The sequence below is a fragment of the Poecile atricapillus genome, chromosome 13 (genome assembly GCF_030490865.1).
Source record: "Poecile atricapillus isolate bPoeAtr1 chromosome 13, bPoeAtr1.hap1, whole genome shotgun sequence".
NCBI lineage: Eukaryota > Metazoa > Chordata > Aves > Passeriformes > Paridae > Poecile > Poecile atricapillus.
Genome location: NC_081261.1, coordinates 15,103,155 through 15,117,482, shown reverse-complemented (window position 1 = coordinate 15,117,482; position 14,328 = coordinate 15,103,155). Strand labels below are relative to the sequence as shown.

The window sequence follows — 14,328 nt, the reverse complement described above, 5'->3', positions numbered from 1 at the left end:
CTGCTCAGTGCTGAGCCAAGAGAGGTTCCAAAATACATGGATCACATTCCTCCTCTGGGTCACTCTGAGCACTGGACAGGCACTGATGAGCACAAGAAATGTATCCAGGCACAGTGTTCCAGCTTTGCTGCCAGAGCTGGGGGGTTCTAAGCAGCCCAGCACTATTTTTAAATAAAACACACTTAGCACACAACAGGCAAAAAGGGAATTGCAGGAACAATCTACATCCACAGAAAGCCCAGCACAAAGAAAGCCATGCAAAGGAATCAGGCAACTTAATTACTAAACCAAGGTAACAAAACTGGACAGGGATGGAAAAGGTTGATGAGATGATAGGCTCAGGATTCCTAGAAAGGTAATGACCCTGGCCTCATGTGCTGTTTGACATTAGAACATACTCAATGCACAGCTTCAAAGAAGCAAGATTCTAGTCCCAAAACCAGCTAAGCTGGGTCAGGTTTTCAGTTAAACGTTAAGGGCTCCTCCACCTAACTCGCAGTACAACCCTCAATAACAAATGGCCAACCCACAGGAGGCATACAGAACACATCCTCCCATGTCAAACATACCACACCTGCTTTTACCACACAACTGTGGTCATGCCAACAGCATGTTCAGAAAAGTTCAGAACTGTTTAACTGCAAACAAGCTCATCCCAACACGAGCAGGTGTGTTGATGCATACTCCAAGCTGAAGCTGTTACAGGTTCGGGACTGTTTCAATGCATGTGTGGCTTGTTAATGTCTCGTCACCTCGTGTTTGTGGCTCCTGCCCCACCAGAATGAGAAATCATCCTCAGTTCCCTCAGCTGTCACTGCTTCCTCCTCTCTGTGTCTCTCCCCCCATACAGTCTCTGCTCTCTTCCAGAAACTGCCAATTTCCAAAAGCAGCCAGATCTGCCACAGAAACCATTCCTGGGTGGCTCAGTTGCAAAGCAGTTAAAGAGAACCCGCCCAAACACAATCAGTGCAACCCTTTCCCTGTGACCCCACGGAAAAACACGGGAGGGCAACTCCACCATGGCCGAGGTGTATTGGAGAGTCCAGCAGGAGCTCAACAGCTCAGGAAAGGCAAGGCCACAGATCCAGGCTGGCACAAAGCCCAGCCACACCAGCAGCCACCAGCTTACACTCCAGTTTTGATGCCACAGGTGTTACCCAGGGCCACAGGCTGCTTCCCAGACAGTCCAGACACCAACACCCGGTGGATACCACGAGTGCCGTGACTTTCAGGTGACCACCCGAGCTTTGCAGCCCTGCACAGCGATCTCTCCCCTTCCCCTGTGACCCTCCAGTGTCCCTCAGCCAGGACACGTGGCCACGGGCTCCCTTCCCTCTCCAGGGAAGCTCTGCTCCGTCCCCAGACCTGCAGGGTCCTCGTGCCTCTGGAGAGGGACACAGCTCCCTGCAGGAGGGCTCACACCTGCCCAGCACTGCACCACCAGGACAGCGAGAGATGACACAAGAGGAACAGATTTAGACCAAAAGCAGTGGACATTTATTCCTCGTTTGTGCAAGAGTGTCAAGATGCATTTGGGAATGGCTGGGACAGACCCTGTGGCCGGAGAGCCAGCGGCTCCAGCCTCTCCTGCCCGATGGCTTGGGTTACAATTCTACTAAGAGGAGATAAACTTGCAGACTCACCTACTGTCACACCAACGATGCTGGCAAATACACTTGTATACAAAGAAAAGTTTCAAACTACATTTTTTTTTTCACTAGATTCAAGTGAAGACTTTGTTCCAAAAAAAAAAAAAAAAAAAAAAAAGAAAAAAAAAAGACACATACAAGTACAATTTAAAACTGTATGAACATTTGCAAATGTTTAGTGCAAAGTAATTATGTAAAAGCTACATTTTATGAAAGTTTGTGCTGATGTGTTTGGTAGGTTTTTTCTTTTTTTTACCCTTTTACATCCATTTTTTTTAGTTACATAAGGTTTCACTTACCTACAGTACATATGCATTGTGTTAGGTCCCATGCAAGTGGGAGTAATACCATCAGGCTTTGTAAAATGTCACTCTGATTCGCATTTAGTAAACTGCTTATTTGGTTTAACAGTCAAGTTCCTGGCACACTACACATCCTGATTTCATCTAAGTGCTCAAGCTCCTGTTTGCCTCTTCAGGTGCCTTGTGTGATGCAAACCAAGCTGCTTCACGACTTCAGCCCAAAAAGTTTTTTTAGAGAAATCCACCGTTAGTTTAAGCCTGTAACAAACTGCTCTGAAAATTAAAAGCCTATTCACACAAAGTTATATGTAATGACTGTAGTAATCAGTTTATTACACAGATTAATTCATTCTTGAACGTACAAGCTCCAGGGGAGCAGTTGGGTCTTTAAATACACACAAGTTTTCTGTCATATGGATTTTTTTTTTTTTTTACCCTTACATCCAGAAAGACCTAAGCAGTTAAAAAACTTAAGAAAAAATAAGAGCTATTAGCTAGGTATTAACTGAGAAACCACATACAAACCAAAAAAAGTATGAAGGGAGGGAGAGAGTTGAAACAAATCAACATCACTTGATGCACTAATAGCTCCAATCCATTTAAATGGTGACCGGTTAAACTTAGACCTTAAACACAGGATGTGGGTACAGTTTCTCATTGGTCATAACATTTACCTAAGGTGTAGGTCCTTCAGAATAAAATGAATACAGAAACAGCTTCAAGTTCTTCACCTTGCTTTTCATAACTGTTATGAGTTTAAAAGGATTCCACTTAAAATCCTTCATGGATCGGCAACACTGTCCCTAGAAAATCTGAAACCCACCAGAACTCTCCCCATTCCCATTTGATTTCCTAATTTAACTCAGCAAGGAATGCTTTTAGGCTCACAAAGTTATGACTGAAGAACCAGCTTTTCACACACACACTTCTCTGCTAGGAGTCAATGTTGGTACGGGGAAATACAGTATTTCTAGTTTGTTGTTCCAAGTATGTACAACACGCAGCACTGCTGTATCAGGTAAACATGTGCACAGGGGAAGATGAGGCGTGGGCTCATAGAAAGCAGTCAAATGGAAATCAAAAGGACTTTCTCTTTCAGAGTTCCCCTATCTTTATTTGTAGAGGTTATCCAATAATTTCTTTAATTACATCGCATACTTCTGAGTCCATTCCCGAGCTATTCTGTTGTACCTGTATGTATAAAAAGAGGATTTACTTAACATGGCATCTGCCCAGCATTTCAGCTCCAGCCCTCTAGTCTACACATGGCATGAAATCAGAATACTACCATCAATTTGGAAAATTTAAGAGCAAAATTAAACATTAAGTAAACAGGGGAAACAAGAAAGCCCACAGTGCTTCATGGAAAAGAAGTACCTGGTCGTATTTACAACAGGAATACAAGATCTTTGTGACTGGAGGCACAAAACTGAGCTTGAACAGGGATGAGGGGAAAGGATTTTCAGGAAGGCTTTATCTGTGCCTCCCCCAGCCCCATCTGCTGTGTCCCTGGGGAAACTCTTACTGGAGGGTTTCACTTGGTCATTCTGGAAAACAGATAAATGTGGTCCCCCATCTCCTGCTTCCCTGCAAAGTTAGGCCCAGTACCTGCCATCAACTTATCTGCTAAACCCCAACAGCCTCATTTCTTCCTACCCATTTGGCTGTTTTGGTGACTGTCAGGACACAATGATTTGTCCATCAGAATCTTTTTATTCTGAAGGCACAATATAATTCAATTCCCAAGAAATCTGTAGCTGCTGCACCCAAATACCCTTTACAGCCCGAGGGAGCTCAGGGTACTTGTGTAAAACAAAGCAGTTGTGTGATTAGCTTCTCTCTGACAAGCTGTTCACGTTCTACAGAATTTGTAGGGTAAGACACAGCCTGAAGTTTCCTATAGCTATGTACACCAAGCTGGTTTGGTGCTGGAATTTAATCTGTAGACAATGTTCTTTGGCTTAAACAATCTGACAATCCATTCATAACCAACTCTCCTTCGTATCACTGCTCAGAGACTACCCAAGGAGCAAGTCCTTCTGTTTAAACCCAAAATTTATTTCCTTATTTTCAGAAAAAATAGGAGGGAGTTCTGCACACTTAAAAAAGTTCAGATAATCAGTTGATTGTGTCGCCAAACATGTGTTGCTCCTCAAATATGCAGCAGAGGAAGCAAACTTGTGGGCTATTTTCCCTTCCCTGATCAGATCTGGAAGGGAACAGTGAGGTAGGAAGTGTTTACACCAATACTAAAATGTTGAAGTGCTTGTTAGCACTGAAATTTCTCTACACTTGTTCCAGTCCTCCTGCCCCACTTCTATACCACTGGTTCTTCCCTTGTGATGTCGAGTAAAGGTAAAACAGGGAGGTTTTGTTATTTCTTTGTATGACTCCAGACCCAGAGCTGCCATGGAATATTCTCCCGTTGGAGTAACTTGCTCTCCCTCTGGTGGTTATATGGGATTAAAGCAGCTCAGACATTGGCACTATAAAGATCCCAGGGAAAAAACAACAACAAAAAAAAAATCTCTAAGAAGACCACAGAGCTTTGATTTGCCTCTTTTCACTCTCACTCTTGTTCAAGAAGCAGTTCCTCTCAGTTCCCCTTTACTGTGTAAGTGTGGATTCTGCCCTGTCAAATTCCATGGGTTTTGGCTTCCATACTCACTTTTCTCTATCTGTTTTGTAGATCCGTGCAATCTCAGGCACTAAAGGATCATCTGGATTGGGATCACACAACAGAGAACAGATGGACAAAAGTACTAAGGAGAGAAAACAGACATTGAATTAGTTCCAGGACAACTGAGGACACCTGCACCAGTCAGCCCATGCACTTCCTTCCCCTCCAGCCAGTAGCATCAGCAGCATTTGTTTCAGTTTGCCAAAGAGCACCAGTCCCATGTAATTCAGCTGAGTGATTTTGAACAAACTCCTTTTACCAGTGAACTACACAACTTTTCACAACCACAATATCACAGTGAGTAACCTTCTGGATAGGTCTATCAGTGTTCTGCCTGAGCCTGGTACCTGAGAGTCCTCTGGGAAAATATCCTTGCTTTTGCACCCAAAATTCAACTGTTCCCTAAAGCAGGCACATCACTGTTGGATTATTTGGAGAAGCATTAACTCAAAGTCAAACAGCAGACAAATCTAGCTGAAATGATGGAAACAAAGGCTGTTCACAGCTACTTAAGAATCAGAGAATGGTTTGGGTCGGGAGGGACCTTAAAACTCATCTTGTTCAAGCCCCTGCTATGGGCACCTTCTACCAGCACAGGTTGCTCCAAGCCCATCCACCCTGGCCCTGAAGATATGTTTAAAAATAAGATGGTCTTGCAGTGAATTGAGAGGCTTAATTATTTTCCAAGCATAAGGGAAGTTGAGATGGATTTAGTGTGGAACAGCATTCGAAATGACCCAAAGAATGCCCAGCTTCTTGCACTGCCATCAACCACAGACCCCAGAATGTGAGGTTTCACTATAAATACATAGTGTATGTATCCCAGAATGCACACACTGCTCGGCAGAGTGACAACCCTCACCCATACAAGGAGCCAGGACACTGCTGCAAAGCCACAAATAGCACATGGACATTCCTACACTCACTGCAGAGGAGAAGGGAGGAGAAGGCAGGAAGTTATGAGCAAAGCATATTGGGACAACACTACACCAGGCATGGCAGGGACATCTTGCCCCATTCCTGAAAATGCCAAACATTCCCTTCTCTCAGCCTGTTTGGATCAAACAGTGCCACTCCATATGTCCCTTCACCAATTGCAGCAAAGCAGTTGTCACAGTGCAGCCTCCAAGCAAGGTGCAGATGACAAGAGTGAAGAGTTTGAAGACACTAAACACAAATCTGCTCCAATTTCCATCACTTGCAGGAGGCAGAGCTATCTATGAAAAACAAAAGGAAACAGCATGCAGCCCATAAAAACAACAAAGGAGTTAAAATAGGTTAAAACACAGCCACAAAACAGATCTCAGAATAGCTTGGGTTAGAAAGCCCTTCAAAGTCCATCTCAATCCAGCCCCTGCCACAGGCAGGGACACCTTCCACTATCCCAGGTTGCTCCAAGCCCTGTCCAACCTGGCCTTGGACACTTCCAGGGACAGGGCAGCCATAGCTTCTCTGGACAACCTGTGCCAGGGCCTCACCACATTCCAGAGAAAAGATGGAAACAGGTCTGATATTCAGGATTTTTTTTTTTAAAGAAAGAGTGAAAGCTTCCCTTAGGTCTGAATTGCACAAGTTGCTCAGTGTTGTGAGCACCAAGAACCCACAAAGCCACTTAGTTCAGTTTTCCCACCTGTTTCTATAGACCCTTCACTAAGGAATTATCAATTCCCAGTTCAAAGCCTCTAAAACAAGTTTGATAATAAACTGGTCTTGGTTTGGGTGAACATATTTCTGGTTCTAGAAAATGGAGCAAACCCCTTCTCCCTTTTCCAGTTCTCTGCAGTGCACTTGTGAGTCAAGAGCTTCATGATTCTCCACCATCAACTGACACAGGGACCATGTACTGAGCTCCCTCTCAGCTCAGAGTGAGGAGGTCTGCAGACACCACTGCTGCTCAACTGCTGTCCCTTAGCAAGGCACCACATTTAGCACCTGTAGTACAGACCCAGCACCAGCTCTTTTCCCCCCCTATAAATCAAGTAAAGCCCATGTTAGTTTTCAGTGGGAACCTCTCTGCCACCTCACACTGCTCCCAGTCAGTGCAGTTTCAAAACAGCCGTTCCTCCAGCAATTTCCCTGTAGCTCATTTCTTTCTGTCTGTCAGACTCCACTGCTCTGGTCACTGAAGTTTCTTCAGCTGTAGGATGAGCAAGGCAGGTCCAATCTGTCCCCTGCCTTCACCAGAAGACACAGGAAATCCAATCTAAAGTTTTCTGGTCAACTGTTGTAACTACTCCCTCAAGTTTTATCACAGTCCTTTAAAAACCCAAGGACTTCTTTGAACACAGTGGCTCAGCCTTCATCAGCAGAACCACACTGCAGGTCTGTCCAATGCTCTCTGCCCACCCTCACACCCCTTTTCATAACACTCAGCAGTTCACTCTTCAGTATCACTCCAAAAACACTGAATAAAAATGGACACAATCATCTGGCTTCAAGCTGCGCTGCCACATTCAACTGCTTTGATTTATTTTTCTAAGTCTTCATTATCCCAAACTATTCTCATTACACTCACTCTTGCTGGTGACTTCACATCATTCCCCTTTTATCTGTACAGCCTTAGCAAAAAAAAAATAAAAATTGTTTTTAACTAAATTGGTTTAATTTTAATATCCTGCTGAACCCAGCTATTTGGCCAAAATCAATTCTGCAAGTTTCTCCTGAGGCCTTCCACTAGAACACTGCACATGCACACGTTTTAGACCAACATACAGAAAAATCCCTTGGAAAAGGCACCACCTCAAAGTTTCTAGTGCAAGGGTAAAGGGGAAGCAACCCTTACAAATGTCAGCTGTGTATCAGAGCTCTTTGATGCATCAGAGTAATGAGTTAAACCAAAACCATGGAATGAGAGACTCACCAGGCCACCTCCCTCTGCCATCAAGTACTACTGCAATGAATTCCACAGCAAAACCCTGACAATCTCTAGTCAAATGACTACAACACTACTATCAAACAATAAAAAGAGAATTCACAAAGAATTAAGGAACCACAGAATCAGGCTGAATAACCACACAAGGCAGGTAAGTGACACTTTGCACCTGAACATCCTGCATGGCCATAGGCAAAGCATTATCAGCTTGGCAGCATCCCTTCAAGTCTCTCTCTGGCAGGGATGTACCACAAGTGTGCACTCTTTGAATTCAAGTCTGGATTTTTCTCAGTAACAGAGAAGTAAATTTTACTTGCCATTGACTCAAGGGATTCATCCCTTGAAATAATTCTGTACTGAATTATTTCTCATCACTCTTAGCTGTCAGAGCTGTCCAGACACTAAGCAACTTAAACCATTGTCAGTTTAAAGCTCCTTTTCACTCAAAAATTGGTTTTGCTTTGTTTTATTTCACCAGCTAGGCAGCTTACTGACCTCCAGCCCTTCAACTACACTCCTCATCTATCTCTGCAGACAACAGACACAATTTACTCTTCAGTGTGCTTCCTGCTGCCATGGACTAGCACAGACCAAATACTCCTCAACACCAAGGAGCCAGGAGAACCAAACTCATCAAGCAGAAGGGCTGCCAAAAAGTGCTTCTAGAAAATGGGCTCAGCTTCTCCACAGAGCAATGACAGAAATGCATTTTCATCAGGCAGAATGATCACTGAACACTAAAGACTGCTTGAGTAACATGCAAAATAAATGCACCAGTGTAACACTGCAAAACTGAGATCCAAGTTCCCACTGCAAGACTTGACTTTACAAAGCATGTAACACTGAAATTCATGGGCAATCTTTCTCCAGGCAGCTCCTCTGTGCAGAAAATCATGCCACTGACAGCATGTCAACAAGACCAGCTCCAGTTCCCCACTGCACAATCCAACTCAGCAGCTGCTCTGCTGTGCTCTCACACCAAGGTCAGCCCACCACCCTCGACAGGCAACTGCACCTTCCTGGTTCTGCCCCACCTCAGACTGAGCAGATGTGGATGCAAATTCCATATGTAAATTCCATGGCTGGGCTTTCTCTGCTATGAAGCAGCTCAGCCATTACTCAGGACAATCCACAGGTCCTTCCAGCACTAGCTAAATGAGCAGTGCAGAACAAAATTCAAAGCCTATCTGGCTGCTGAAACATGTAAATTTAGGTGTGTTAAAGCTCCTGGAACTCAAAGGTGAAGAGACTCTTAAAAGCAGTCAATCCTCATCCTCCAAAACACACACCCCAAATCATTCACTTTGTCTGCAAAGCCTGACTGGTCTAATATCCACCACTCCAGCCACCCCCTTGACACAGGACACCAACCACTACAGATCCTGCTGTTTAAGTCTAGCTGGAATTCCAAACAAACTTGCTCCAGTAAAGCACTCATCCATGGGGCACTTCAGAGTAAGGAAAAGCAGCTGAGGAGCCATGGAATCTCTAGCAATTCACAGAAGGGAGATAAATGGCACTTACTTTTCCAAGGCAATGAGCTACCCAGAAGAAACAGCTGCTGTTTGGTGCAGTTACTGCTCTCCAAAGAGGAGCCAATTTAGAATCCATCTAGGAATAAAGGTCCATCTCTAAGCAGGCACAGAGACTGCACCAACAAAATGTTTGTTGCGGTACCAAGAAGGTGCTGAGATGGTTGCTCTGCCTGTCAGATTGTCAGGACAGCAGGATGACACTCAGCTCTCCATCCTGGCTGGAGTCACACCAGTGTCAGGACCTCCTGATAATGGAAAAGCTCATGCAGTGACACAGAGCAGCTGGAGAAAACAGGCAAGCATCAATCCATGGCCATCATGGGTTCACAGCAATGGCAGCAGCTCACCCCACCTGCTCTGTCCTGGGTGAATGACAAACACTGTGCCAGGGCTTTCCAAGGAAAGTGATTTGTCACCTCCTGGAGACCAGGCCATGGGCTCTGGCAGACAGTGCTGTGCTTCTGGTCCAGCCCAGTTTCTGAGTGTGAAACTAACCATTTCTCAGCTCAGGTTTAACTGAGCCTGGTATGCTGGGAGACACCTCTGCCAGCAGAACTGGGAGCTTTGGACATGTAACACTGCTGAGGAACTCTTAATTCCATTTTGAAGGGTTTATCCAGCTATCCTGCTTCTCTCACCAGCAAGGGCTCCTTTGTTCATCACCAGCCTGGCACATCAAGGTTCACTGCTTCTTCCATCTCTGTTCCTCAAAATCAGGAAAAAACCCAACTCCTGTAAGGAGCATTCTCCTACACAATCATTGTTTTTGATTTTCAGGCCCCAAACCCTTGAAACTTGAGACTTACAGTTGTCAAAGCTTTATCAGTACTGACAGATGTTAAGCCTGCAGCATTAAACACTGGAAACACCACTGACCAACAGGTTCAAATGCCTGGCTCCTGACTGTGAACAGGCAAGATGCCTCCAAATAAAAGAAAGGAACTCTGGCCTCTGCTCAAGTTAAATCCTATTTCTTAACCACAACCCCATTTCCAACTCCTCCAGCCATCTTCCCCAGCCTTATAGGAAGTGTACCTTTAAATCTGAGCAGTTTAAACTTCTGGCTTCAAAGCAACTTGTATTCCTGCTAAGTCAGTTCAACAATTTCTGGTGACAAAAGAAGAAAAGTTAAGTATTGCCCATTGTATCGCAGACTGGTTGTGGTTGGACGGGATCTCTGGAGATCATCTTGTCTCAAGCAGAACCACCCAAGACAAGTTGTCCATGACAATGTCCAGGGGCTTTGGAGTATCTCTAAGGTGGGACTGCCCACAACCTCCCAAAGCAACCTGTGCTGGTGTTCAGCACCCTCACAGTAAAACTGCAACATCAAGTGTTTCCTGCTGTTCAGAGACCCTCCTGTGCTTCAGTTTGTGCCTACTTCTTCTTGTCCTGTGCACCTGACTCACAGAGAAGAGTCTGGCTCTGTCATCTCCACATCCTCCCTTCAAGTATTTACAGACACTAAGACCCCCCTGAAGCTCCTCCAGAGCAGTCTCAGCTCTCAGCCTGTTCTCAAAAGGGGAGATGTTCCAGTCCCTCCATGGCATTCCTGGCCTTTCACTGATCTCTCTCCAGTACAGCCACACTCTCCTTGTCTGGAGAGCCCACACTGGACACATGCTCCAGACACAACTTTGTCAGCATCCAACAGAGGGAAAGGATCACAGCCCTGCTGGCATCACTTCTCCAAGCACAGCCTTTGCTGGAGCAAGGGGAACTCCTGGGAAGCAGCACAAGTGGCTCAATTACAGTTGTGAGAGTTGAAACATGAAAATGGGCATTTCCCTCAGAACCCCAGCTCAGCACAGCTGGAGAGACTGACCCATGCTCTGTGACACAGCCACCCCCAGTTATGTGGGAAACACTACAATGGACAAATTAAAAGCTAAGATGATCAGAAACCAACTTCCTGATTTTGAAAACAGCACTGTGAATGTCCAATTCAATCTCTTGGTACTTTTACTTCTAGCAAGCCTTAGTGAAGTGATTCATGAAGAGCAACATCACAGAAAATCCTCACTGCACCAGGCACAGAAGTCTGGGCAGTGAGAGCTGAAGTCTTGCATGAATGAGGCTGAGGTTACTCACTGCCCCTCCCAGGCAGGGCCCTCCAGCACAGTCACACAGGATCCATGATTTATTTGTTACAAAACATACGGAGAAGTGGGACAAGACAGCACCTTAGCCCAAACTCTACTGCAGAACTGCTTTTGTTCAGTATTAACTCTTGTACGGCCACTTGTCAAACTCAAGAGAAAGAGCGTTTTCCCCCCCAGAATGGCTGAGAATAGCTGTAATAGTGTTAAAACACTTCATTCTCCTGTTTCAGGCAACAGGGATTCTTATTTATGCAGACTTGGAGATAATGTTTTTAATTTAAGCCTACGCATTCTGCTTAAGCCTTGAAGTTCAAATTACCCACCATGGTGTGGTTAAGACTATATTTTGAGATTATTTATTCTCCAGTATGTATTCTTGAGGGAACACTGAGCTCAGCATTACTAATATAGGCAAGTCCGCTGTTGTACTGAGACAGTCACTGCTGTTCTCCCAAGTTTAACCATTTTAACAATTGTAGGAGGAACAGAACAGAACCCCAAAATGCCAATCACCTGTATCATAGACACAACCACTTTATTAAGTTGCTTACAGAGAGCTGGCCCCAGAGCATGAGGAGCTGAGACCCCTACTACCTTTACCACTGAACTGAAATGATTAAGTAGCACTGACATGATTTTTCAGTGTTTCCACCAAAAAGTGGCACTTTTAACCCAAAGGAAGTCACTGCACACTCCTTCCCCTCTCTCCTTGCAGGTTAAGGTGAAACCACACATTAACTGTGAGCATAACAGCGAGCTGCTGACAGTGCTGCCCCCCAGCTGCCTCAGGAGGAAGCTGTGCATGATCAACTCTTTCCTACAAGGATTGTTTCTACTCTTCCCAGATTTCTCAGTCAGTAGGAAGCACATTTTTTCATAGCTGCTCTAAGTTATCTGCTTATAGATTTTATATTCAAACATCTTGCTCCCAGTAGCATCCAATTTAAAGGATGGCACAATTTAGGAAATACTCTAAGAAATCTATACTGCAAATAATAAATTGTTGCTTTGGAAGAGGTGTGAGCTTATTGCTGAATGTTTTATGTCTTATTATTCACCCTAAATTACCTAATCAAACAATTTTTCCTGCTACCATCACATTCACTCTTTGGATAAGGCTGATCAGTTACTAGAAAGCTGAAACACCCCTGAAGTCTGTCACGACACTTTCTAATCTGACTGAACAAAAGATTTCAACCCCAAAAGATTCAAGTTGCCTTTGCAGAATTTATTTCCATTTGTTCAAGACTGGAACACTTCCCCCTAAGTATCAGCTCTTTGCTTCTGAAGTTGAAGTCTGCCTTTTGATAGGGCATCCCTGTGATTCTGAGGAAAGTATTCCTATAAAGTCACCTCTAAGAATCTGCTTTGTTGTTTTAATTCCTTCAGTAAATGTAGCCCAAGGGAGCTGGGACAAGGTTTTCTCCCAGGTTAGAGCTGTGTGGACGTTGTGCTGTGTGCAGCAGAGTGTGGGCATTCAGCTGAACTGTTCAGCAATGAGAAATGATCAGCACAACAGAGCCTCCTAAACTCAGGGGGGAGAGGGGCACTGGAAGGGGCAAAGCGGACAGCAACCCTGATCCCATGGCTTATTCCAGCTGAGTCACAAGGATATAGTTTAAAAAGGGTAAGAAAAAAGAGTTCAAAGCAGAACACAGAGGGAGACTGAGATGTTAAAACATATTGCAAATGTATTTGGGCAATAAATTAACACTAGGATGTATTTTCTGAGGGATTAAGGCTGACAGCCACTAATAGGCAGTTCACTGCCATCCTGGACCAGCCTCATAAATTCTTAACCCATCTTCTCCCAATTGTCCTAATTCCAGTCTATCTTCCAGTATTTTCAATCTTGCTGTCTATCACCCCACCACCCATATGGTCACTTCAGACTCCCTAAAACAATACAGCATTTTCTCCAGTTTAACAGCAATTACATCAAACCAGAACAGACATCAGTGCTTGGGGCTAATCTGGTGCTTCTAAGAGCGACCAGTACTGAGAGCACTTGTAAGGAAACTGCAGCAACATGACAATCATTTTTCTTCATTGACACCATTTTATCAGTTCTTTCAAGACTCTGAGCCTTGGGCCCAAGCAGATTCACTTCTGACAAGAGACAAGGAGATATTGTTTTGCCTTTCCATCTGCTTCTGCAAATGCCTTTAGCTGGACAGAGAATGTGGGAACCTCTGTGGGTTTAGGGAAAAGCAGACAGTGATGATGTCCAAGGGATGTACCAGTATCACCTGTCTGAACCAGAAAGTGCCTGGGAACATCACATGTAGTTGGAGAGAAGGACAGGCAACAGGAGATCCTCAGAGCAGGGACACTGTGAAGGACAATGTAATCAATGTGACAACTGCAGCATTTGATTACAAGGACAGTGTGAAGCTACAGAACAGAGGGGTCAAGACATGATCATGCACAGGGTAGGCTGCAAATATTCCTAAATAGCTATGGCTAGACCTACAAACTTGACCCACAGTTTGTAAATCTACAGTTTCAATAGCCAAAAAAAAAAAAAAAATCCAGCCTGTGTCTTCTTTCAAGAAGTTTAAAGCCTCCTATTTCTATTAAATATGAATACTGCTTTACCAGGCAAAAGCTATATTCCAGTGCCCCACAAGTTAACACAGGTCACAGGGACCAAGATGCTATTAGCTAATTATTTTAGATTGTTTAAGCTAGGCAAGTTTTAAACTATGTTTCAGCAATCCACACCATTGGAAGTTGTTAAAAAATTAGCAACATGGAATTCTGATGCTCCCTTGAAAGAGAAATTTTTTTTTATATGACAAAGAATTAGCAACTTCACCATTTTATAAAAGCCACAGCTGCTCCCTTTTATATTTTACTCTGGGCATATCTTGAACAATAAAGTCTTCCATTGTCACACACTAAGTTTTATTTTATATGTATTTATATCTATTTTTAGTTAAAGTGTTCTGAGGTGAGGTGGTAGGAGCTTGTACTCAGTGTAGTAAGACTTATCTGATCCTCTGGCAAAGCTGAGGAGTCTCCCTATGGCCACAAGGAAGCTGAATGTCTTGAGCATCCCATGCTCAGGAATTGGCTGCAAGCTCCAAGTAGAGTCACAGGACAGAAGCAGTGACCACAGAAATGGTGGATTCCAGCAGGAAATGCAGCAGTTTTTACATCCCAAATCAGTATTTCGTTTTAGCAGA

The 14,328-nt window shown here is 44.2% G+C and overlaps 1 protein-coding gene across 3 annotated transcripts in view; it reads right to left on the bottom strand.

Moving 5' to 3' along the window:
• UBE2D2 (ubiquitin conjugating enzyme E2 D2) overlaps positions 1-14,328 on the bottom strand; it is a 45,555-nt gene that overhangs the window by 17,327 nt on the left and 13,900 nt on the right. For 2 of the 3 annotated variants that reach the window (XM_058848535.1, XM_058848536.1), the window contains exon 6: positions 4,620-4,713. In XM_058848535.1, the coding sequence (XP_058704518.1) occupies positions 4,620-4,713 (94 nt within the window). Of the gene's footprint in view, positions 1-1,790; positions 3,143-4,619; positions 4,714-14,328 lie in introns of those variants that run through there. The other variant, XM_058848537.1, reaches the window with a different exon arrangement.